Source organism: Thalassophryne amazonica, chromosome 7, assembly GCF_902500255.1.
Source record: "Thalassophryne amazonica chromosome 7, fThaAma1.1, whole genome shotgun sequence".
In the NCBI taxonomy this organism is placed as follows: Eukaryota; Metazoa; Chordata; class Actinopteri; order Batrachoidiformes; family Batrachoididae; genus Thalassophryne; species Thalassophryne amazonica.
Window position 1 is genome coordinate 108,654,013 of NC_047109.1, and position 27,208 is coordinate 108,681,220.

At 41.6% G+C, this 27,208-nt stretch overlaps 1 protein-coding gene across 2 annotated transcripts; it reads right to left on the bottom strand.

The window, feature by feature from the left end:
* LOC117514734 (double-strand-break repair protein rad21 homolog A-like) lies at nt 1–22,618 on the bottom strand. Of its 2 annotated transcripts, none has more exons than XM_034175293.1 (14): nt 22,483–22,618; nt 15,304–15,491; nt 14,727–14,856; nt 12,422–12,521; nt 9,339–9,445; nt 8,994–9,191; nt 8,736–8,858; nt 8,432–8,557; nt 6,406–6,629; nt 5,598–5,751; nt 5,375–5,520; nt 2,692–2,883; nt 2,332–2,415; nt 1–2,096 (listed from the first exon to the last, which is right to left on the bottom strand). In XM_034175293.1, the coding sequence occupies exons 2-14, from the start codon at nt 15,445–15,447 to the stop codon at nt 1,905–1,907; spliced, it is 1,920 nt and encodes a 639-aa protein (XP_034031184.1). In that variant the 5' UTR covers nt 15,448–15,491; nt 22,483–22,618; the 3' UTR covers nt 1–1,904. The 2 variants fall into 2 exon arrangements, with proteins under 2 accessions (XP_034031184.1, XP_034031185.1); XM_034175294.1 differs by having other exon boundaries at nt 15,304–15,487; nt 22,479–22,618.
* Between the last annotated feature and the right edge of the window lie 4,590 nt (nt 22,619–27,208).

Genomic DNA, 27,208 nt, shown 5'->3' on the forward strand with positions numbered 1-27,208 from the left:
AATATTTAAAACACTTTATTTCAAATCTTTACAGATGTATCACAACTAGATGTTATCTGCAGACTAAAAGGGTGAGATACTGAACATAACTGTAACAAGTAGGCTGCCTAATTACATAATGAGCAAAAAAAAAAAAAAAAAAAAAAAAAAAGGTAAAAACTTAAAAAATATATGATGCAAGTTGATAAACTGCCTGAATTATACATCTGGAACATGACATTTAATGCAACATGAGTTACTAACCTTGATAGCTTAACCCACAGATCTGTAGTTTCAGGGTGATCGTTGCTCCTCCCACTGAGGTAATCAGCTCTGACCTCAGGTAGTGGCAGAATTAGAGCTGGTTTACTTTAAACTGCAAATCACTGCATCCGCCTCATCACAAATGCAGTAATCACATTAGCTGTATACAGGAGGCAGTAAACTAGACGTTCCAGTTTTCAACAAGGGGATACCAGAAAAACGGCATCATCAGGATACATGCCATCAGAATAAAATTTTAAGCTTTCCCTGCAGCAACAAGAACCAACCTGACATTTTATCTTTAAGGATAGTTTCTCTTCTTGCCTGTCTAAACCTGAGTGAAGGCACCTGGTTTTATGTGTAAATGGTAAGAATGTGATATTAGAGAGATGAAGTAAGCTGCTTCATCACAAAAAGTTGACTTTTTCAGCAACCATCAGAACCAGTCCTTCCTATTTTAATGTTGTGCAAAAATATTAAATCTGTTATCTTTGTCCTTTTTGGTTACAAAAAAAAAGGAGTGATGTCAACTACATGTTGACAGACAACGAGAACATAATTAAAGAAAGCGCTATAACAAAAATAAGACAAACCTGTTTTACAGCTGCAATGGTTAAACAGTTAAATAATTGTAATGTCATCTTAATGGGTGTGAGTGTGACATTAAATGTAGTTTTATTTTTACAGTATGTTTTAATTGCTTGAAAGGATTGGACTCTATTTTAAAGGACTCGAGGTCTGGGATGGTAACCATGATTGGGATGACTAAAACCAGAATGTTAAGTTTGGCATAACTCTGTCTTGGGCATCACATCAAAATTCATCCATCCATCTTCTCTATCCGCTTGCTCCATTTAAAGGTCATTTGGGGAGGGGGGAGCTGGAGGCTATCCAGCATTCATAGGGTGTGATGCGGGACACACCCAGGACAGGACGGCAGTCTGTCACAAGGCTGGGTATCAAAACGATATCACAATTATTTGCAGGTGAACTGCCAACAGCCTTTCGCTTCTAAAACGTGTCAAAGTCCCACTTGCTGCTACTACCGACATCAGAGCCAATTTACTGTGGAGGCCACATCAAATCAAATCCTGGACCACAAGCAGTGCAGGTGTCAACATAATTGCCCACAAATTAAACATTAACCATGAAAATGTAAAATACAAAGGCAAGTGCAGCAAAGGGAAGGTGGAAGTGTTACAGCAATCAAACAGTACCTTTCCATAATATATACAGGATCAATGCAGGATTCCATGTGGACAACAAAGAAAAATATATATATGGATCAAAAATCAGGAGTAATGTAGGTTTGGGCACAATGCTGGTATAGAGGAAAAAAAAAATGTCCCGAAGAAAAATTAAATAGACCAAAAACAGACAAATTGGTGACTGAAAAATGCTGTTTATAAATATACTTGCTAAACATTTTTCTTCACTGTTTATACCAAATTAATACTGCATGATTGCATCTGTTGTACAGTAAAATCCTTTGCTTTTTTATATATTTAAAAAGTTTCTACCTCCACAACCACAATTCCCTGTTCCTTTCCCTGTGGGGGGAGGTGAGGAACAGACAAAAAGAGATAAAGGGGGCAAAAAAAAAAAAAAAATCAAAATTTGAGTAATTAAAATAGTGTGTCTGCTGCAAATGTTAGTCCAAACTAAATCAGGTGGAATCTTGGTCCAGCAGTGGCAACGATGTCACTGTAGGGCTCCGACTGGGCAATTTCGATGGCTTGCTGCTTCTTGAGAACGAGGAAACTGTAAAACTTTGCCGCTGCCTGCTTCCTGTTGTTGTTCCTGCACAATTCAAGCAGACTGATTCGGTCTGCTCCGGTTTTTGCCATGACACGCTGTAAACCAACAGAAAATATTGGTCGTTAACAACAACAAAAGAGCTAGTGGGGAAACCATAACCATTGAGCAGAAAGGAAATCAGGTTCCCAGAAGATGCACATTCCAATTTCAAAGGTTGTCGGAAGAGAGCAGATAAAAACCAAAGACGACAACGCCAACTCATGATGGCAACTAAACAATAAAAGCCCATTTTTATTCTCCTTTGATTTTAAATAAATGTGGGTTTTGTACCTGGAGACCGTGGAGCATCTGTTGGGTTCTCTTGTTCCATCTCTTCTCCTCCTGGTCCTGGTCTCCACCTTGACCCTCCTCTTCCTGAGGACAGACAAAAACGTAGCAGCATTTACTTACCTTCTGAAATTACTTTATTTATCCAACACCCAAGCACATTGGTGGCAGTTCAAAACCACTCGAAGTCAGCAGTAAGATGAAGTGGGTACCCATCGTTTGTGCCAATCATCATGTTTATTTTCCTCTCATGGCACCATCAAATTTCATTTTCAATAAAATGACCAATGAAAATAAAGTAATTCAAACTTTCCACCATGTCGTTCATTTTCCTGCATCACGTAAGAGCCGGTGGCTCCTCACCTCCTCTTCCTCGCTCTCATCCTTCTTCTCTTTGCTCTTCTCTCCGAGCAAGTCAAGCTCAGGAACGAGCTGGGTGAGGTTGATGCTCTCCTCTGGAGGAAGTTCCACCTGAGGTATGTCTAACCTCTGCGACAGGACTGAGTGCTCAGACACCTGTGGTAGTGGCGGCTGCTGCTGCTCCAAAGGCGGCATCTCAAACAGAACAGACCACATTAAACATACCGAGCAGTACCACTTGGGGCAGTTTTTATTTTTTTTTTTTTTTTTTGGGGGGGGGGGGGGGGGGGGGCAAGGCTTTTCCAGAGAGATTCTTGATTTAGATATTCTTCCATTACCATGTTCTTCACTCCATGGATAAATGTCACATAATATTGTCATGAATTTCTCTCAAGTGGTTTGTGAAGTATGATTTGTCAGGGATCACAGTAAATTTTTCCTTGGATTAAACCCCATTTTCACTCTCATGGATTGACATTCTGAAAGGTCACATCTCAATGTTTTACAAACGGTTGTGTAATGTCATGGCTGACTGTGAATGTGATCTAGATGGCGGTTTGATGACGCAACACACTAAATCTCCACCAGGCAACACGTCTCAAGACAACAGCAACTAAGGATGGGTATGATTAAGATTTTAAAGTACTCCTGCTCATCGGTTCGGTACTGTTTGGAGAGAGGCTACTCAAATTAAGAACAGATTTGATAATGCTTTATTTTCTTATATACCATTTAACAGTCAAGTGCAACCACACTGTTAAGTGTTTAATTCTCTCAATAATCGTCACACAAAGCGGCACCCTGTCTATGCATTTGCACAGATGCACATGCGCACACACACAGCGAGAGACTAATGGAGCCAAGCTCGCTGGTTCAGGGGCGGTTGTGCAGACAGACAAAAATGTGTGCACATACACACAAGCTTCCAGTGAGAAATACAGTATCCAGAGAGTGAGACAGAGACAAGATGTGTGCAAAGAACACCTGCCTTTAGCACTGCACACAATGCTCCAAAGGGGAAAGAGAGAGACCTCTAAATGTCTTTCCTTAATTTCTGCAATACCAAAACCAGTATCAGTACCCTGGTAATTAATAACCTAGCACTGAGACCCATTTAACACCAGGTATCATCTGTAGCAGCAATACACCCGGAGTGTAACTTTAGCACAACCTCAGCACTTCTAGACAACCTGCCGCTGATGTCACACCACATACAGTAGTGTTCAGAATAATAGTAGTGCTATGTGACTAAAAAGATTAATCCAGGTTTTGAGTATATTTCTTATTGTTACATGGGAAACAAGGTAGCAGTAGATTCAGTAGATTCTCACAAATCCAACAAGACCAAGCATTCATGATATGCACACTCTTAAGGCTGTGAAATTGGGCAATTAGTAAAAAAAATAATAAATAAATAAATAAATAAAAGTAGAAAAGGGGGTGTTCACAATAATAACTAGCATCTGCTGTTGACACTACAAACTCAAAACTATTATGTTCAAACTGCTTTTTTAACAATCCTGTGAATCACTAAACTAGTATTTAGTTGTATAACCACAGTTTTTCATGATTTCTTCACATCTGCGAGGCATTAATTTTGTTGGTTTGGAACCAAAATTTTGCTCATTTACTCGTGTGCTTGGGGTCATTGTCTTGTTGAAACACCCATTTCAAGGGCATGTCCTCTTCAGCATAAGGCAACATGACCTCTTCAAGTATTTCGACATATCCAAACTGATCCATGATACCTGGTATGCGATATATAGGCCCAACATCCATAGTAGGAGAAACATGCCCATATCATGATGCTTGCACCACCATGCTTCACTGTCTTCACTGTGAACTGTGGCTTGAATTCCAAGTTTGGGGGCCGTCTCACAAACTGCGGCCCTTGGACCCAAAAAGAACAATTTTACTCTCGTCAGTCCACAAAATATTCCTCCATTTCTCTTTAGGCCAGTTGATCTGTTCTTTGGCAAATTGTAACCTCTTCTGCACGTCTTTTATTTAACAGAGGGACTTTGCGGGGGATTCTTGCAAATAAATTAGCTTCACACAGGCGTCTTCTGTCACAGCACTTACAGGTAACTCCAGACTGTCTTTGATCATCCTGGAGCTGATCAATGGGTGAGCCTTTGCCATTCTGGTTATTCTTCTATCAAATCTTTTGATGGTTGTTTTCCGTTTTCTTTCACGCGTCTGTTTTTTTGTCCATTTTAAAGCATTGGAGATCATTGTAGATGAACAGCCTATAATTTTTTGCACCTGCTTATAAGTTTTCCCCTCTCCAATCAACTTTTTAATCAAACTACGCTGTTCTTCTGAACAATGTCTTGAACGTCACATTTTCCTCAGGCTTTCAAAGAGAAAAGCATGTTCAACAGGTGCTGGCTTCATCCTTAAATAGGGGACACCTGATTCACACCTGTTTGTTCCACAAAATTGACGAACTCACTGACTGAATGCCACACTACTATCATTGTGAACACCCCCTTTTCTACTTTTTTTTTTTTTTTTACTAATAGCCAAATTTCATAGCCTTAAGAGTGAGATTTTCAAACAGGCTTTCGACACTTTGGAATGCAGTAAGTGAGGGAAAATTGTTAGATAGACATTTCAAAGTGTTTTTTTTTTTTTCTAACCAAAGCACAAAAAAATAAATAAAAAACTGATTGTAAATACTCACTGGCAATGGAGTCTCTTTGTCAAGGGTCTTGCGTTTAACACCACGTGGGGTGGAGGGAGGAGGCATTACCATGTCAACGAGGGTTGTCCTGCTGCCCTCCATTGCGGAGGCTCCCAGAATGCTCGGCTCTTCCATGATAGTCTGATCTAAGAAAAAGAAAAAGACACTGAAAGTAAATTCATCATGTATCTTATGTATATTCATGTTCTGCAGCATGCCTTACCAATCACATCTCTGTGCTGACCCATGACCTCCTCTCTGGGCACTTCTGGGTTCTCCAGCTCTTTAAGAAACTCATCCAGACTATCTGCTTCTCCGCCCTTTCTCCTCTTCCTCAGCTCGTCTGGCACCAGAGGTGTTAGGCAACGTGTAAACATCTGACAGATTTAAAATCATTAGAGGGACAGCTGTCCTGCCATTAGGTGTGCTAACTACAGCACAATAGTTGCTAATTAGAGCTATTGTTTAGTCACTAGCCTATAGCAGTCTGCCTCTCAGTAGGAGGGGTCTGGTTAGGTTTAAAACTCCAGCTTTTGTTGGCTTCTGTTTTATTCTTCTCTACAAGAGTCAGACAGAAGTCAGACTTCCAGAGCAAGAATTTTAGCTGAGGAAGCTTCTGCGATTTGAAGTGAAACATCCTGGCGTCAAGCAACCCAGTCCAGTCGAAGATTCAAAATTCTCTACGACAGATTTAAAAGTTCAACTGTTAGAAAAAAAATAAATTTAAAGGACCGGGGGGGTGAGGTATTTGATTCCGTCACAATTATTAAGAGGCCCAGCAAAAACCAGTACACTGTACTTCTATACACATGGTGCATTTCACATTTCACTACCTGAACAGAAAGCTCTTGAAAGATGCATTCTCAGACTCTGCTGTCATTCTGCTCAAAGACAAACTATGAACTACTCCACCTTCCCCAAGTAGCACAACTTAGCTGACTTCTGCCACCAAGAGTTTCAGCATTTTCTCAAATTATGAGAAGCAGGTGTGTCACCATCGTAATTAGTATTAATTGAAGAGCATCTCTCACCTTCAGCAGCCTGGTGTTCCAGAGGGGCTGGGCAGGCAGAGAGAAGAGCTTCTCCACTCCTCCAGTTTCCTTCCACATCATCAGTTTCTTAGTTGGTGGGGCAAGGTCCAAGGTGGTTACGATGTCAGAGTAGTCAGAGAGCTGAGCCCTGATTGTCTTACTGTCCAACTCCTTCACGCTGTCCACAATCAACTTCCTCTTACGCTTGGCCTTGGTCTCTTTCACTGTTGAAATTAAATAAGCACTGTGTTGCGACTTGGTTTACAGTAACTTTTCATTGAAAATTTAAGGAATAAATGCTCCAATAGGTGACATTTTCATTCATGCATGACAGCTGTCTTATCACACTGAGCACTGAAAATCCTCATAATCAAGTGTGGTAAAACCCTGTTGTGTTTCAGTTTTCTTAATTATCTCAGCCACATCATAGACAATTCAACAATGCGTTAGAAAAAAATGCACTGAGGGAATGACTATGGCTACAGTAGTAATGATGCCACAAGGAAGACATTTTGTGTACAGGGCAGCAGCCAAGTGTGACCAATTTATGTGCACCAACAAGCATAGCTGTGGTGCCTGATGTCTACAGATTTTTCCACCTAATGTCATAAAATTCAGACATGCCCTTCTCCCAAATAATAAACAGTTACCCTGTCCCATCCCTCTTCGAATATGTTTTATGCTGCAGACATCTTTCCTGAAGAAATGCTCGGCAACAAGTACCACTTTCTAAAAATATTCAGAGTACAGTAAAACTTGCATATAATGGATTCGGGCGGACCAGTGAATTTTGTCCAAAATCCGCTATATGTATAAAAAGGACAAAATCCATTATACGTATGTAACAGATTAGTTACAGTCAGGAGACGTCGAGCGATCTACAGGGGAATCCCTGCACTACTCAGGCTTACGTATTTCCTTGATTAAATGCCTGGCCTTGAATAGGGACCTGCCTCATTTAATGAACGGGTCAAAACATCTGAGAAAAAAAAAAAAAAAAAAATCAACGCCTGCCTTAAATAAGCACTGAGCATTATGTGCATTAAAAAGATTACATTTGGTCGAGTCACACGTTTTCATCTGCTGCGGAGTGGTAGCTTAAAATCCTAAAGCCTGATTTATGCTTCTGCAACTCTATGCAATGACACAGATGTGCACGTGACCCTTTTAAAGTTCTCCGTTGCATTGGTGGGTGTCTTAATGCAACTTACTGCAGTAACAGCAGCTTTTTCTGGATCAATCTGTCACTCTATGAGCTCCACTTCTTTCTACAATCATCACCCTCCAAACCAACAATACAATACATGTCATTTCCCTCCATAAATTGCAGGTCATTTAAGCAACTTTTCCAATTCCGTGTTGTAAAGTTGGTCATATTTGCGGACTTTTCTGGCTAACGTATTTGACCCATGATCGAAATGTAATCGGTGGGCACACTACAAAAACTATTAAGGTGCACGTCAGGCCACGGAGAGGGTTCACAGCCACTACATCAGAGGGCTCCGATTTAAAATGGCTGTCTTTGGTTTGCCACACCCAGGGATATGTTTGAAACTTCACACCATATTACAGTGCAGGCAGCAAGCAGCATTTTGTTAATAACTGCAACCTTGAATAAAGGCCTGCCTCGGTTAGGTGCCAGGTCTGACCACGGTTTGAAAAAATAAACGGCCACGCTTTTAATCAAAGAAACACGGTACCCACTTTCCTTGAATCAGCGAGTGTCAGTGTTGAACTTCATTTCGTACCTCTGTTACTGGGCACGTCCAGACTCCTCTGTCCGGTATATGCAAGGGTTTTTCTTTAATGAAAATGCACTGCGATTGAACAGGACATTTTGGCCAATGTGAGCAAAAATCCATTATCCAAAATCCATATGTACAGTGTTTATTACACTGAAAACCACAGAAAAGCATTGGGACTATTGTTTTTGTCCGTTGAGTGCGAGTATCCTGTTTATATGACGACGGTTTAGGCGAGTTTTACTGTATAAACACCTGAAAAGAAGGTTGAGGAAAGGTCTTACCAGTGATGTCAATGGGCTCCAGGGCAAAGGCCTCCTCCTCATTGTGAACAAGGGTGGTCTGTTCTGTCTGGTCCGCCATAGCCGGCAGCGGCTCTGCTGGGCCAGAGTCTGGGCTGTCTGGACCCGCTAGTTACAGGCAGAGAAACCATTATGGGCAACCAGTTCGAGGCCAATAATGATATAGACTGTACTTGCAACAGATGAAGACAGGTTTAAAACATTCAAAAACCAACAGTGGCATTTCAGAAAAACTGTAAAACACACACACGCACAGATATATAAGACAATTAAGTAATTTACTTACGTGAAGGCAGATTATCAAAGTCATCCTCATCGTCTTCAGTATGTGGAGGCATGACACTGTCTGTGATGGCTGGAGGGTCATCAAAAATACCTCCTCCATCTTCATTACTCAGCAGCTTATCAACTGTAAAGTTACAAGGAAGATACCCCCATTGTTTACTAATATTCTGCATGGCAGCTACTATAGCCATCACCTTGCATTAACATAGGAATGAAAAGTGACATTTCACTACATAGGAAAAATAAATAAAAATGTGACCTAGCATTCCACCATCATTGTTGCCCATGGTGCTGTCCCCAAAGTCATCATACTCCATGTGATTGGACTTATCGGGAAGATTAGCGGGTCCCGGCTCAGCCTCCAGCAAAAGATTAGAGGCAGTGGCACCAGTCATGATGTCATCCTCAAATGCGCTGGCATCACGCATCATCTCTCGATCATCCATGCCAAAGTCAGCTGGAGAGGACAGTTGGTTGTAATTGTAGAACACAAGACAGATGTTTTAACATTTACATAAAAGCTTCAGGCAGGATGTAAAATGATATTAATTTGTATGATCACAGTGTGAGTGCAAGTGTCTGTAATGCAAAATAGTCATCATACCAAAGTCATTATCCTGCAAGAGGTTGAGGTTCCCCACATCTTCCCTCATGGTGATTTCCTCTACTCTGCTCTGGTTCAAAGTGAACTGTTGGGCCACATCAATGTCACTGTGTGAAGAAGACACACACAACTATGATGAGCAAAATGCACACAGAATGGCACAGCTGATTGAAAATATTACAATTATTATAGGACACATAGTTAACTCCCATATTATTAAAACAGCAGATAATTATGCAAAAAAAAAAAAAGCAGGATTTACTGTAAACTTTTTCCCCCCATTCCGCCCCACCCAGACAAATGCCAACCTACTCATTACCAACCTCCAAGTCAAAGTAAATAAATTATACCAGTCGGTGCTGTAAAGCGCTTTATAAATAACTGATGATTGATTGATTCCTTTAGAAATTCAATCAAATAAAGTATGTATATACATATTTTTTTTAATTCACAACTGATCTTTTCTAACGGGACTGCTACATGACAGGGCAACAAAAATGATCTGAAACCTTATAAAAATTTCCCACCAGGCTATGTAACTTGAATGGCCCACACATGGGTCTGAGTTAGGGGCCCTCATAAGAGTGACATCAGTGTATCGGCAGGAAACTGGCTTGAGCTTCCTCCAGAGAAATAACGTGCAGAACTTGCTTAAAAATGTTTAAGTTGCAATATTGGCCCATTTGTCTAAATATTTTATGCTGCGTTTACACATTAACGACAAGTCACGAAAGCCACGAATCACTGGTCACGAATGTGATGATTTGGGGCAGGTGTCAGGAGTCCTCAGGAACTGTTGCAACCTGTTACCACGCATTACAATTAATGGCATGTGTTGCTGGAGAATTATCAGGAACCATTACGCATGGTCAAGAACAATGTTCCTCATTGTTGCACGCTATTGCGCTTAACAGCGCATCCTTGTGTCACGTTGTGAACGAGGTGAATCGTCTCCACACTCACACACCCATAACCTATTCATCCAACTGTTGCTAACAAATCAGATCACTCCAGTTTTTCAGAAGTACTGTGTGACTGCATGCATAGTTGGGTTCTGTGCCATGGAGTGGTGCAGAGGAGGAGGAGATGGACAGAGCCTGATGTGTGGCTTCATGCGGCTCTCGTCTCGCGCATTTTCCCAAACATCAGGCACATGCAGCAGGTGGAACACCTGCAGGAACGCACTGAAGAGCACTGAAATAAGACTTAGCTGACTTGATGTCAGCAATCAAACTGAATGCGGTGCAGCAGGGTTTAATTGTGCGCACGCTTCTTCCTCCGCCGGACTGGAGGAGGTGCACAGATGTCTGGCTGCACGTGAGTGTCCTCTCACTCCTCTGGTTCCTCTGGCTTAGACTTGTTCTCCCGTTTAGCGGTTACAACAGCAGGTGGAACACCTGCAGGAGCATCCTGAGGAGCTTCAGCAGGAACTGTGGAACGACACTTGGATGACTTTGCATCACTGTTCCTCTTTGGCATACTGCTTCAAACTGAATGTTGTGGAGCCGGGTTTAATTGTGTGCATGTGATAGAAAACCGATTCGTCGTGGCGTGCAGTGAAATGTGACACCGCGTTACAAGTCGTGTCAAAACCTGACAGTTTCCCTGTCACTTCGTAATAACACGTGACAGTTTGGGCTCCAAGAACCATCACAGGAACTACTATGAACGCTGTCACGTTCTATTAAGGATCACTAATCAAGAAGGATCAACAAGCTCAGTTGCAACCTCTATGACATGAGGCAAAATGAGAGTGGTGTGTGACATTCGTGGAAGATTTTTTGACAGCCAAAAACATGCTCCACGAATATCAAGAATATCACGCACCAACACGCACTATTAAGAAACCTATTAAGATGCGTTAAGTCACATCAAGAATGTGTTACGAATGACAGAAAACTGACATTCATAACGCGTCTTGCTTATGTGTAAATGCACCTTTAGTGTTTTTGTTATCACGGGTCACATTTACATGCACATAAAAATCCAGTTGCTATATCTGATTATTTGCAGTTATCTGATTAAGTGTTCATGTTAACACCAAAATCTGATAACGATCGTTATGTGATTATGAGAAATTAAATCAACACAAATGGATTTCTCCCCAATATTCAGATTTCTCCGGTACATGTATACCATTAATCTGATTTATTTCCTTGTTTAACATCTGTGGTTGTGTAAAAGCAGTTGTCACTCACATTTCCAGAGGTTCAGCGGGACGCCCTGCTGTCTTTATTGCGCCTGGTAACATGCTTCATCAGATCCTTCAGAGAATCCATTGTGTATCAAAAAAAAAAAAAAAAAAAACGAAAAAATAATTTTTGACAGGATGCCCAAGCATCCTTAAACAGCCCTGTGTGTTGTTTCAGTGTTCTAAAGACCAATTTTTTTAGCGACCTATGCGTTTCATGGACAAATGTATTAAAGTTGAGCGGAATTTCCTAAAACCGTGACTTCATATTTCCGGCGCGAAGACATCAGTTCCGCCAACCTCCTCGCTGAGAGAGATAGAGCTCTTTTTTCAGTCTGCTTTTTCTTCAAGAGCTGCTCTTTCTTCTTTCTCCACTTCCAAAGAAATCCACCTAATGAACTGAAATCATGCAAACCCAGTTTTTACCCAAGGCCAAAATATGGCCTTCAGGTATTGAAGACTTTGCATCCATTTGTCTATCTGTGCTCAGCTTACATCCAGTGTCTTCAAATTCACAAGGAATACTATTGGGGCATAGACCTTGGAAGATGGCTAACCTTGACCTATTTTAAGACACCGAAAGGTCACATTCTGTTTCCTATTTTTATGCTCATATGGCCAAGGGCATTTTAGCATTGCATTATATGTCAAATTATCAGATTACTGAAGTGCATGTAAAAGCAAGAGACCAGATTATTACAGCTATGTGATTATTATGTTCATGTAAATGGTCACTGTTGATCCCAAAAACACCTAAACCCGATGACACTCATTTCCCCAATAATTTAAAAGATTTTCTCCTTTATCAAATGTTCAGAAGTAATAAGATTTTACCTTTTGATGTATCATTAAGATGGGACCCCCCCCAAAAAAAGTAAAAGTAATGAGTTACTCGAGATCAGGAAGTGGTTGGTCAAAGTCATGGAATTCCTCAGGTAAGGTGATGGCATTGTACGCAGCCTCTCTGTTTTCCTCAGGTAGATCCACCACACCTGAACAGAAAAATGAGCAGGACTTTTATCATATGACATAACAGCATTCTGCAATAAATCAATTCAATAATTCAGAAAGAAAAGTTGAACACTCAAAGCCACTATCAAACAAAATCCTGCTATAAACATACCATAGAAAAATAGATTTAAAAATAAATGAATAAAAATCAACTTGCATTTTAGAAAGAAGCGGTGTTCCTAAAATGTGTAATAGCCCAAAGCAGGCATACAATGTAAATCCCCAATTCCAATGAAGATGGGACATTGTGTAAAATGTAAATAAAAACAGAATACAATGATTTGCAAGTCCTCTTCAACCTATATTCAACTGAATACACCACAAAGAGAAGATATTTAATGTACAAACTGATAAGCTTTGTTTTTGTGGAAATATTTGCTCATTTTGAAATGGATGCCTGCAACACATTTCAAAAAAGCTGGGACAGTGGTATGTTTACCACTGTGTTAAATCACCTTTCCTTCTAACAACACTCAATAAGCGTTTGGGAACTGAGAACACTAATTGTTGAAGCTTTGTAGGTGGAATTCTTTCCCATTCTTGCTTGATGTACAACTTCAGTTGTTCAACAGTCCGGGGTCTCCGTTGTCATATTTTGCGCTTCATAAGGCGCCACACATTTTTAATGGGCGAAAGGTCTGGACTGCAGGCAGGCCAATGTAGTACCTGCACTCTTTTACTACGAGGCCACGCTGTTGTAACACATGCAGAATGTGGCTTGGCATCATCTTGCGGAAATAATCAGAGATGTCCCTGAAAAAGACGTTGCTTGGATGGCAGCATGTGTTGCTCCAAAACCTGGATGTACCTTTCAGCATTGATGGTGCCATCACAGATGTGTAAGTTGCCCATGCCATGGGCACGAACACACCCCCGTACCATCACAGATGCTGGCTTTTGAACTTTGCGCTGGTAACAAACTGGACAGCCTTTTTCCTCTTTTGTCTGGAGGACACGACACCCATGATTTCCAAAAACAATTTGAAATGTGGACTCAGACAACAGCACACTTTTCCACTTTGCGTCTGTCCATTTCAAATGAGCTCAAGCCCAGAGAAGGCGGTGGCGTTTCTGGATGTTGTTGATGTATGGCTTTCGCTTTGTATGGCAGAGTTTTAATTTGCACTTGTAGATGTAGCGACAAGCTGTGTTAACTGACAGTGGTTTTCTGAAGTGCTCCTGAGCCCACGCAGTAAGATTCTTTGTAGTGATGTTGCTTTTTAATGCAGTGCCGCTTGAGGGCTCGAAGGTCACGGGCATTCAATGTTGGTTTTCGGCCTTGCCGCTTACGTGTCGAAAGTTCTCCAGATTCTCTGAATCTTCTCATTACATTATGGACTGTAGACGATGGAATCCCTAAATTCCTTGCAATTGACCATTGAGAAACATTGTTCTTAAACTGTTGGACTATATTTTTCATGCAGTTGTTCACAAAGTGGTGATCCTCGCCCCATCTTTGCTTGTGAACGGCTGAGCCTTTTGAGGATGCTGATTTTATACCCAATCATGACATTCAACTGTTTCCAATTAACCTGTTCACCTGTGGACTGTTCTAAACAGGTGTTCTTTGAGCATTCATCAACTTTCCCAGTCTTTTGTTGCCACTGTCCCAGCTTTTTTGAGACATGTCACAGGCATCCATTTCAAAATGAGCAAATATTTGCACAAAAACAAAGTCTATCCATTGCAACATTAAATATCTTGTCTTTGTGGCGTATTCAATTGAAATTAGGTTGAAGAGGATTTGCAAATCATTGTATTCTGTTTTTAATTACATTTCACACAATGTCCGAACTTCATTGGAATTGGAGTTGTAGTCAGGTGCTCAACAGGTGGGTTTCTTCCATTATCCTCCACATTGTGCAAACCAAAGCAGCGAATAGAACATATGCTTAATGAAAACGTGTTGGCCATTTCAAAATATATACATATAAAATCACAAACAAGGTTTTGCACTCACATGGGTGGCTTTCTGGATGATTAAAAAAAAAAGCCTTATTTAAAAAAAAAAAAAAAAAAAAAACTGGAATGGAAAATTTGTGTGTTTGAAAATAAACTTTTGCAAAACTCTGTCATGGAAACACCAAGCAGCAAGTAATTTAGTTTTTAGGTGATAATTCTTTACACAGCAATCCCCCAAAATGCACAATACTCCTATGTGTAAAGTTAACATTTTTTTTCTTTACCTGGTCTGAAAGCCATTTTGATTTTAATAAAGGCTTCATTACAGTCAGCGAGGAGGTACTTCGCCTTCCTATGGTAGATCCTCACTACTCCAAGCAGGAGGTGACCTGATGTGCGCAGCGCCATCTTTACCTAAGAGAGACAAGCCAAACACAGTAAAATTTAAAAATCAGGCATTTTTCATAATACGATCCCTTCAATAAATGCCGCATTTAGTCAACATTATGATCATTTCATTATCTGTATCTTCAAAATCATGAGTAGAGTCATGAATTTCTCTGGTGTTGCCAAGGAAAAAGGGGACATCACACCCTGCTAAACAATTTAGAAAACCCCCTGACATTTCACCTGCAACATTTAAGACAGTAAAATACTTCAAAAAGTTCAGAACAAAAGCACTGACAACCAAGACATTTGATGCAAAAACGCAAATGAGCAGAAAATCGCTTAAGACATTCACCCTTTAAATTACCAAGTTGTGGCAAACAACTGGTCAAGTACAATTCAGACTCAAATATTTTCAGTGACTTTACAGTAGCAGGGTAAAGAGAAACTTCTGACTGTGCTGCATGTGGTTACCTTAGGCGAGATGATGCTCTCCACACTGCTTTCTAAGTTGCATTCAAACACATGTGCCTTTGTCAACTTCTTGTCCCAGTGGGCTGCCAGCCAGATCTTGGCCAGCGGCCCTCGTTTGCTGAGGACAAAGTGGGCGTAGAACATTGCCCTGGCTCTCCTGTCTCACACTCACACCGGGGTACGTTTACCTGGAAAACATCTTTTGTTAGTGTGTGTAGGAGCCTTTGCACGGTCAGTATGTGAGGACACACACACACACAAACGTCATACTGAACAGATTTGAGTCCGTTTTCATCTAACTCAAACAACAGCGGTCAAAACCAAAATTCTACATGGTATTTGTTACTGAAGCTCGCCATACATTACATGCATCAATGTAACAGACATTCATGTTCTGTTTCAGCGAAGGATGAACAGGAGCTGTGTGACAGTGCATATGTTGTCCAATCTCTGGACAATGCAGAGTTCAAGTGAGAAAAATCAATGCTGACTGAGTACTTGAAACCATACTAAGCAAAAGACAAAATTCCAACGATGCACATCACACCATGCTTTCTTCAATGTCAGCTACACCTGTGTAAAATTTCAATCCAACGCCACACAGCACAACCAAATAGGGCGTGACACGTCATGATCAGGGCATCTGTTCTTGTCAGGTGTTTTCCGCACGAGGGTAATCCATTTCGTTTTCTTTTTTAAGTGTGGGAAGGAAAAACCAAGAACATGGAAATCAATCACCAAAGTACATGTTGCTGTGTTTTTTTGTTTTTTTTTTTTGCTTTGCACAGCATCCGTAAAAGCTTGTCATGTGCCATTGGAGGAAAGCAAAGAAAAAGGAAGAAAAAACAAAGGTTCAACCACAGCTTCCTACACGTTCACTCGATGGACATTACCAATGTGAGTTGAGACAATGTGACAATCTCTCTCTGGGGCTTTGAATACAGTGGTCCCTCGCTATAACGCGGATCACCTTTCGCGGCCTCGCAGTTTCGTGGATTTTTTTGTGCAATTCTGCATGCTTCTTCTTGTTTTTTTTTTTAAACAGCGCATTGTGTTCTGCATCCTTATCAGGCGGGCCAGTCGCTGCACCAGTCGGCATCACCATGATTGCTCTCACTGCCTCCAATACGCTTACTGAGTCTGTGGGCTTGGTAGCGGGCCACTCACACCGCCCTCCTGTCTGCCGTGCGGAGCTGCAGACAAGTCTGGCAACAGGTCCAGAGACTACAGAGCACTCCTGGCAGCCCGCAAGGATAGACTTCTTGCGGAAAAATCTGCAGCGCCCGCTTCATGGTCTCGGTAACTGCAGCGGCAGAGCTCCGTGGCCATGACTTGGATTCTTTGCGGGCCCCGCATCCATCCCGCAACCGGAGGCAGTGAGCAAAGGGAGAGCACGCGCATTGTGTTCTGCGTGTGTCTGTTTATAATTTTCTCGCCCAAAAGAAAAAAAGAGAGAAAATGTTAATGCCTGTTTGAGAAAAGTGTATAAAGTGTGTAGTGAGGGGTTTTACAGTCTTAATACATCTATAATTGTAAAAAACTAACGCTGACTACTTCACGGAATCTCGCCTTTTGCAGGCCATTTTTAGAACTAACAAAAACTCCAGAATGTCACCCAAACACCCTGATTTTGAGTTGGAGATCGGCATTTTGCAGAGACATTCTAAACCGCATAGTCCCAACCAGATTTCCCCATCGAATCAGATTCATTTCTTGTTGGGTCAGGAAAGTGTGATATTTCTAAATATTTTCAAGCATAATTAATTTTTAAAATTTGTCTACAAACCATCCCATTTACAGCATGGTGCAACTGATAAAACAAGAGAAGCCATATCTGTCACAATCTTGTGTTATTAATGTATTTTCTCATTTAAAGTACTTTAAATATGAAAGAAACTCTGAATTTCAGTTTCAGACAATACTGGCCAGAATATAGTCTAAAAGTTCAACAATACAATTCAGCATACTTCAGTATCAACATTAATGTTATATCAGGGATTATAATTTTAGGATCTACGGACTGGGTTTTGGGTAGGGTTGTGGAAACGAGCATCTTAAGTGCATTTGCTGTCAAAGAAAGTTTTACTGACTTTGATTTTCCAGACAATGCTGTGATTTTCGTGATCCCTCAATGCCCTGACAGCAGCACTTGAGAAGATGTGTGAGGAAATAGTGTGTCTGGGTATGCAGCTGTCCTGGTTGAAGTCAGAGAGCCAAGCTTTAAGACTTTCTGGACTCGGCCATCAGAAGTCGAGAGAAACTCGCCTATCTGGGCAGCGATGCTGTCTGTGGGTCCCTCAGCTTTTGGGGATGAGAGACACCTGGGTAGAGCTTATGGGGTGACAAGATCAACAGACACAAGTGTTTGGTGATTTCTACAGCTTTAGGGTTCTGGTTGCACCATACATGCAGACACTGCATGTAAAATTAACGTGGCACAGACTTGTGGTGCTTGTCTGTTCCCACTGGTATAAGTCATTCTTTCCAAATCAAGCTATTTAAATCATGTGAAAACACCTGTATTTTTTTCCCCCACATTTACATATAACACAGAAAAAAAAATAATATTGCACTGTCAATTTTTTCCATTATCATACAGACATGGGCCTGGTTTCATATGGCAGTCTAATCTTTTAGTCTACTAAGCTTACTTAGTCAACTAAGGTTAGTTGCCCAATATTATTCATCTAATCTCCGTTTCACATTGATGGCTAAACTTGTAGACTAGCAATTTTACATTAGTTGACAATTTTCATGGTCTCACAAGTACCACTGCCAAGAAACACCTCCAATGCATGGCCGATTCGCCACAGCAGAGGAGAAGCGCTCCCAACCTCGGCATCCGTAAACATCTCCAATGGATTATTCAGGTTCTGGAATACCTGCTTCCACCGCAGGTCTCTCCTTCCTCTCCTTATCAAGTGGTGGTACATGATAGCCACCTTTTTGAGGAAAGACACTGAAGTTTTGTCGAACAAAATAAGATTAGCCTCCTCTGTGCCAGGCTAAAACACAAAACTTTAGCCAACTAAACGCTTTGTACGACTAACGTCAAAACATGAGTCGACTGAGTTTACTCCACTAAGCGAGATTAGACTGCTTCATGAAACTGGGCCCTAGTCCTTCCCCTCTTACTGTATGAGACTTGGATGGGTACATGGTCAAGCTGCCCAACTATTACACCTCCACATTCATCTGCCAAGTTTCCCTGCTTACAAAGTCACACCTCTCAGGTGATTTATTTTATTTTTTGCTTTTTAAGAGCAATGCGGCTCCTAAATGGCATGGCCACATTGCACTGTGATGTGAGACTAAAAGTGTTGATGATTAAAGCTGAGGATTTATTTGCTTATTTTTTAAGAGAAACATTTGCATTTAGACCAGTCCACAGTTCTGAGCAGTTTGGAAATACTCCAGATGTCTGACACCACAAAAATGGTGTAATTTTATATAAATTATACTCCTTACACAGCTTTCATTGTTAAGCTACTCAGTGGGGTGACTTGGCAATTGAGCACCACATCTTAGTTTTAAAGGTGGACAAGTGGGGCAAGATGCTTAAGCCCCTTTCACATTGGCGTATTCATAGAGCTGCTCATTGTAGCTTATCGTCTACGCTGAGATGAGCAGCTCTCCGCCCACTTTTAGCAGCTCTACTTCGATGTTGAGGGGTACGCGGGTAGGACGGAAGAAATTAAACATGTTTAATTTTCTTCGGCATAGAGCGCTGGACACAATTTGAAGCGTTGGACACTTTCTGCGCAGCATAGCGTTATTGCATGCAAGTCTGTGCAACACTGGGCTTCTGTACACAACCAAAAACTGAGTGCGTGAATCCAGAGTGAATCAGCTGAAAACATGATCACACAGCCCACAGTACCTGTGTGTGATCAGAACAGGGAATCGAACCTCAACTCAGAAATCCAGAAACAGCAGGTTGGTCACTCACTCACTCTCGTGTGCGCGCGCTCCCTCACTCTCACTCTGTCTCTCCCTTTCTCTGGCTGATTGAACCTGTGACTTTAAAATAAAAGCGCACTCAGTGCATGTCGGTGCGCTCATCAAACGCCCTGATCGATCAGGTCTCATCAAATCAGCGGACCTGATCGGAGCAACCAGAGGTTTAAAAGTTTAATGAATCACAGCGTTTCATTCAGGGCAGCCTTTACCACAGCCAGACTCAGCAGCAGCTGGACACAATGAAAGTGATCCACCAAGACAAAATAAATAAATAAAATAAATTCATAATAATAATAATAATAATAATAATAATTAGTGCTGGGCGGTATGACCAAAAAATGCATATCACGGTATTTTTCTAAATTATATCGGTTTCACGGTATTTTACAGTATTTTTTCTTTTCAAGCACAACTGGGTGTTTGCCTTATTTTCTAATGATTTAGAGAATAATTACTGCAATAAAATGGCTTGGAATGGCATATTCTACTGTTATGAGGAGTGAATATTGTAGAAAAATGAATGTCCACACTAGTATTAATGAAGAGGAATCAGAATGCTTGATTGTTGCAGTCAAAATACAGACCTTTTTATTATGCAAGTTTTCCAACTTAAACATCTTTTGAAAACAATGTAAACTATATGACTCATGTAACTCCAAAGTAACTGAAGTAAGTAAGTCCCTTCGGCTGCTCCCTTGTTTGTACTTGGGGTCGCCACAGCAAATCCGAGGTGGATCTGTATGTTGAATTGGCAAAGGTTTTACGCCGGACACCCTTCCTGACGCAACTCCACATTACATGGAGAAATGTGGCAGGGGTGGGATTTGAACCCGGAACCTTCTGCACTGAAACCAAGCGCATTAACCACTTGGCCACCACCCCTGCCTTGGCCACCAACCCTGCTCCAAAGTAACTGAAGTAAAACTTCTTTATTCCCTGAACATTCAGTAAGGAATCATCCATAAATAAATAAACAGAAAAGGTGTGCAGCTTGCTTTAACTTTACCTGCAGACGAGGAGGACGAAGCTCGTAGTTTACATTCCTGATATTCCAGGCCATGTTTGCAGCTGAGGTGGTGGAGTAAATTGCTCGTGTTTCCTCCTCCTGCTACAACTTTAGCGCGACAGCATTTGCATAGTATTGTAGTTTGGTCGACGTCGGATTTTTTAAACCCAAAGTAATTCCAAACAACCGACACAGCTCCTCGTTTCGGTACAAGTTCTTCCATTTCAGTTTCTCGTTCTGGTTGTTCAGTTTCAGAACTTTCCCCCTGTTTTGCCATTATGCTCACCACTAAACATCCGTTCACTCTACACGGGCTGTACTCATGCTGCTTGTTTGGTGCAACCGCTAAACTGTCCCCACTCAAACAATGCCCTGCGGGCACGGCGTTCTGCCGCTCTGCGCAACGCACTCACCGGTATGGAGGTATTCCTAAAATTCATATCATAGAAAAAAAAAACAAAAACAAAAAAACACCGGCATTCGGTATGAACCGGTATACCGCCCAGCACTAATAATAATGTTAAATGACTCTGTTTTTGAGCCGCACCACACCTAAAGTAGAGAACAGAGCGCACGTCCAGAGGCATAAAATAGCACTGAACTGTTTTAATAGTGGCATGGTACAAGCGACTGTGTGAGCGAAAAACAACTACAGGTGAGCCCCATTAACTTGCGCAGGTTTGGGTCCACAAAATCGGACCTCACGTTATCTTGAAACCATGCATTAATGAAGTTGACGAAAAAAAAAAAAAAAAAAAACACTTCAAATCAGCTTACTTTGCTATATTATAATAGTTTTGACCGTTTGAAGCATGATTCCTTCCTGGATGGTGATTTCTTCATCTGGAGTGAGTCTGAGATCTTTCTCTACCTCCTCCGGCTACTGCAGGTCAGTGATGAGGGCTTCGTCCGTGCAAATAATTATGGTCGATTCAAAGTTTTTGAACTTAGAATAGTCAGCCCTCATCGCTCACCTACAGCAGCCGGAGGAGGAAGAAGGAATCATTGTGCAGAATCGCTGGCACAGACGATCCCTCCCAAAACGATCAAATCAAAATGATCTTTTATAGGTAGTTTAAATCTTCGGGGCTCACAACTTGGCCGCAAGTTAATGGGGCTCACCTGAATAAAATTCTGACAATGTGGCACATTTTTCTGGGCACAATGCAGCATGCACATGCCTCAGTGTTGAGGACAACAGCAACTTGAAAAGGCCAAGGGGATGTCCACATATCACCTGGCAGCAGCAGATAGCTGGTTACTCTTACGAGTTGGTGGGATGGACAGGTTATCTGCCTGTGTGCTTGCAATCCAGAGCCAAAAGCGATTCTGCAGAGTGTGGATGCTCCCTGACCTGACAGCACACACCACAGAATCGCTTTTGCACAAACTTATGGACCTCATTACACGTTAGTCACAATTACCCTTCAACCTCTCATTTTCAAATTAGTTTTTAGTCCATCCAACAGTCCAAATTGCAAAGATATGGATCTTACAGTTAAGAAAAGTTCTCGTTACATCCAAGAAGCTGCAATCAGACACTTTTGAAAAATAAACGATTAATCCAACTGTGAAAATGCGCACATTTTCTCTCGAATTCCTATTCAAATGTTTCCGGGCTGCTCTTCTGCTCAACTCGCGGAAATGTGTAGTTGTAAAAAAAAAAAAAAAAAAAAAAAAATACACGATACAAATACTGCAAATGTTCTCAAAAACACATATAGCTGGAACTTAAATGAAGTTCCATTTAACTTCCTTTTCGGGAGGAAATATCGGAAATGGACAATTAATTTAACATTCCTTACACGAGTTCTTGATTGTATGTAATAATAAATTGGACCGAGGAAGAATATGCAACTTTATCTGCATTTATCAGCCTAATATGTTAAAAGCGCCAAATGGATGGGCGACTCCAGCAAATAGACGACGTCATGACTTACAATCAACTGCAATTATTACCTGCCAGCCAACTACTTTTGTGGACAACGTATTTAAAGTTATGCTCGCAAAAAAGTCTGAAAACAAGTAAACAACTTTAAGACAAAAAAGACAGCCTGCTCGTACTTTTTTCCCCATACCACCGTGTCGTTAGCTGCTGGCTAATAACGGCTTCGTAAGCAACAGAGGCCGCGTAAAAGAACAAACGCTTCCGCTTACCCCACTCTTTGCAACACACAAAACAACACAAACAATTCTACTCAAAAACAACTTACCGACAGGACCACCTTCAGAGTGAATTTTGAATGATTATGTTACTTCTCCAAGCGAATTGTCCCTTGTTGTACTCATTAAAACAACCAAGATGGCGCCAGCCGCCTTCCTCCCGCTCAGCGTTGGATGTTTACAGTCAAAAAATGGCGGAGGCGGAGTCTCACCGACAACCTGCCGTAAAGGACGAGCACCTATAGGGGGCGACATGGAGCACCCCCAATCGATAGCTCTTTTGATATTATGTCATTAAAACAGCAATTATACAACAAATACTCATACATATGCGACGCGTAAGTACGATTACTTTATTTGATCCACATATAAGAACCAAAATATAAAAGCAGGAAAATAAAGGCATGAGTAACAGTTAAAATCTGAATACTTTATTAATCCCCAGAGGGAAAATTGCATTTTGTTCAATGTACTCCGTGCAAAATAGCAAGTAAGAGAAAAAGAACTTGAACAGAATTAAGCAGAAGAGATTTGATTAATAAAAATGTATATAGACACAAGAGTATGCAATACTTTTATACTCGTACAATAGTAGAGAAGCTTGAATCTTCGACTGGACTGGGTTGCTTGACGTGAGGACGTTTCGCTTCAAATCACAGAAGCTTCCTCAGCTACAATTCTTGCTCTGGTAGTCTGACTTCTGTCTTGACTCTTGTAGAGAAGAATAAACCAGAAGTCAACAAAAGCTGGAGTTTTTTAACCTAACCAGACCCCACCTACCGAGAGGCCGACTGCTATAGGCTAGTGACTAAACAATAGCTCTAATTAGCACCTATTGTGCTCTAGTTAGCACTCTCCTAATGACAGGACGGAAGCCTCCCCTGATGGCTCCCTTGACGACTCTCTCCTGATGACGTGAATGACTCATTACCATGAACAAAAGACTGAAACTGCTTTGACCTGAGTACCACATTGTAAACAGGGGACAAAGCGTGTCTCAGACCCGCTCTGCGGTTAAGGCTGGGTTTCAACTGTTTTACAAAGAATGCTTCCTTGACACCTCTCTCAAACCATTTCTTCTCTCTGGCTAATTAGCCAGAGAGAAGAAATGGACACTGCATCTGTAGTGCTCTTTCTCAGCATGAAACCATATTGCTGCTCACAGATCTTCACGTTTTCTCAGCCTAGCTTCTACTATGCTTTCCCATAACTTCTTGCTGTGTCTGATCAACTTTATGCCTCTGTAGTTACTGTAGCTCTGTACATCACCCCTGTTCTTAAAAATAGGAACCAGCACACTTCATCTCCACTCCTCAGACATCCTCTCACTTTCCAAGATTTTATTAAACAATGTGGTTAGAAACTCCACTGCCATCTCTCCTAGAAAGTTCCATGTGTCCACTGGAATGTCATCTGGACCAACTACCTTTCCACTCTTCATCCTCTTCATAGCTGCCCTCACTTCATCCTTACTTATCCCTTACACTTCCTGATTTACTCTCTCCACATCATCCAGCCTTTTCTCACTCATTATCTTCAATTATGATGATGATGATGATGATGATGATTTAATGTCATTACAAGTGCAATGAATTTTCTTCACACCCAATTATCTCAGACAAAAATACAGAAATTAATCCACAATTATTACTAGTTGAACGTAATAGTGGTACACATCAGAATTAAAACAACTGCACATATACATTTGATTGTTAATGCATGCTAAACCTTGAAATAGTCCGTCATCTGAATTGAGGCAATGTGAGTGTGGGTAGCCACAGCAGGCATGCCGGGGGGGGGGGGGGGGGGGGTGCGTGCGTCCATGTGTGCAGGTGGGTTCATATCAGTCTCTGTCCTTTTATGCGTAGAGTCCGAAGTGGCTTTGTCGACAACCACAGTAGGGGGGAGGGCAGATGAAGAGGGAGCCATGTGCGTCACCAAGGCCGTTGAAATCATTCTGGAGGAAAACAAGCAGGGCATTTTGACCCTCAGTAGCTGATAAGGCTGCCGTATTTGGTTTTAGGTTAGAGAAACACAGAACTCCAATACGGCTTTTCTTAACTGTCCAGATCCAACTGCGTGAATATTCACTGGTCTCCAACATCAGTTCCTTTGCAGGGCAGACAACTGCTCCGAGATGGTTTTCATCTTGCGTTTAAGTTCAAAAGTTAACGCAGTCTGAGATTGTACAGCCTTGCCAACCTTGGTAATCATGATGGACAGATGTGGGATTGTGATTTTGGTGGCAGCCGTCTTGTCAATTTTCTGGTACATCAGGGCAGCACCTAATCCTAGTAGCAGAAGCCCTCCTACCACAATGACAAATAAAAATAAATCCTCAATGTCTTCCATGGTGAGCGCCGCCAAGTACGCTACGCGCCAATTCTTCCAGGTGTCGAGAACGTAGCCCCGTGGGATAGGATCCTTCTGGGCACGCAGGGTCCCCCAACCCTTTTTTCCTTGTTGAAAAGATGGTGTCAATAGCACTGAAAGACCAGCTGATCAATTCCATGGTTATTCCGAATGGAGTTTGAAGAATTCTCAGTCTGGTGAAGTTATGACTTTGAAGGTTGAGGCAGAGATAGAGACAAACAGGAGGAGAGGAGAGAGGAGGAGATGCGACCGTCACCGCCCTCGCCGGAGTATCCAAGTGTTTATCAGCTCCTCAAAATATTCCCTCCACCTTCTCTACACTCTTCTTGCTTGTCAGCACATTACCATCTGCATCTTTTGCCACCCTAACCTGCTGCACATCTTTTCCAGCTCTGTCCCTTTGTCTGGCCAATTGGTACAAGTCCTTTTCTCCTTTCTTACTATTCATCTTTTTTTGTACAGCTTGCTAAATGCCTTTTCCTTAACCATCAAACAAACCACCAAACAGTAAATTAGATAGAACTCTGAGGCAAAACATGCCTGACAGATCCACTGACTCATCTACAATCAAAATGCAAATTGATATGCAGTGAAGTGGATTTGCCTCAGAGGCTACAGCATCTGCTGGTGAACTGGAGCCAGTTGAGCATGTTTATGATTCATCAGCAGCATGGCTCTGCTTCACTGTGCAGGCACAGCTGGTGGACAAGTGAGACAGGATTCACACACAATTAAATGAGTGTCAGAATAACTTCTTTTCATCAAAGTATTTTGAAGTCAAATTCATGTGGAGATGGCATCAACGGGCAGCAGATAAAACTCAAAGGCACAGAAGTTGTCTCATATCTCACCGTGATCACATATTTAGAGTTGGTATGAAGAAAATCGAATTCTGTGTGCAGGAATTTCTCCAGCATCAATCTAATGTACACTCAACAAAAATATAAACATGCTCAAACATGCTCAATGGGTGACATGTCCGGTGAGTATGCCGGCCATGCAAGAACTGGGACATTTTCAGCTTCCAAGAATTGTGTACAGATCCTTGCAACATGGGGCTGTTCATTATCCTGCTGCAACATGAGGTGATCCCTTACCAAAAAGTAGTACATGCAAGTATGTTTCAAGTATACTTCCAGTTTACTTTTTATATACTTATCAGTACTATTTTTTGGTAAGGGATGTTCTTGGATGGCACAACAATGGGCCTCAGGATCTCGTCACGGTATCTCTGTGCATTCAAAATGCCATCAAGAAAATGCACCTGTGTTCTTCGTCCATAACAGACGCCTGCCCATACCATAACCCCACCGCCACCATGGGCCACTCGATCCACAACATTGACATCAGAAAACCGCTCACCCACACAACGCCACACACGCTGTCTGCCATCTGCCCTGAACAGTGTGAACCGGGATTCATCCGTGAAGAGAACACCTCTCCAACGTGCCAAACTCCAGCGAATGTGAGCATTCGCCCACTCAAGTCGGTTACGACGACGAACTGGAGTCAGGTCGAGACCTCGATGAGGACGAGGAACATGCAGATGAGCTTCCCTGAGACAGTTTCTGACAGTTTGAGCAGAAATTCTTTGGTTATGCAAACCGATTGTTTCAGCAGCTGTCCGAGTGGCTGGTCTCAGACGATCTTGGAGGTGAACATGCTGGATGTGGAGGTCCTGGGCTGGTGTGGTTACACGTGGTCTGCAGTTGTGAGGCTGGTTGGATGTACTGCCAAATTCTCTGAAATACCTTTGGAGACGGCTTATGGTAGAGAAATGAACATTCAATACACAAGCAACAGCTCTGGTTGACATTCCTGCTGTCAGCATGCCAATTGCACACTCCCTCAAATCTTGCGACATCTGTGGCATTGTGCTGTGTGATAAAACTGCACCTTTCAGAGTGGCCTTTTATTGTGGACAGTCTAAGGCACACCTGTGCACTAATCATGGTGTCTAATCAGCATCTTGATATGGCACACCTGTGAGGTGGGATGGATTATCTCAGCAAAGGAGAAGTGCTCACTATCACAGATTTAGACTAGTTTGTGAACAATATTTGAGGGAAATGGTGATGTTGTGTATGTGGAAAAAGTTTTAGATCTTTGAGTTCATCTCATACAAAATGGGAGCAAAACCAAAAGTGTTGCGTTTATATATTTTTGTTGAGTGTACCTCCACAAGCGTGGGAATGCACGTGATGGGTCTGAAAGCGTGTGATTATCTCAACATACACAAACAGGCAGACGATCCAAAAGTGAGATGAACAAAACCATTTTATGTTTTGGATTCCTGCACAAAAACAGACTGAAGATGCAGGTTAAAACTAGAAAATGTGTATTTTAATGCAGAAATTGTGTTTGCAAACGAATTAAGTTTTTTTTTGTTTGTGCAAAATTAGT

Excerpts from the sequence above, each read along its gene's own strand:
- LOC117514734 (XM_034175293.1), bottom strand. The coding sequence starts at position 15,447 with ATGTTCTACGCCCACTTTGTCCTCAGCAAACGAGGGCCGCTGGCCAAG. Across the intron at positions 9,446-12,421 it reads CAACCACTTCCTGATCTCGA|TGACATTGATGTGGCCCAAC; the intron begins GTAACTCATTAC and ends TTCTTCACACAG. Across the intron at positions 2,884-5,374 it reads ACAAAGAGACTCCATTGCCA|ATGCCGCCTTTGGAGCAGCA; the intron begins GTGAGTATTTAC and ends GTTCTGTTTGAG.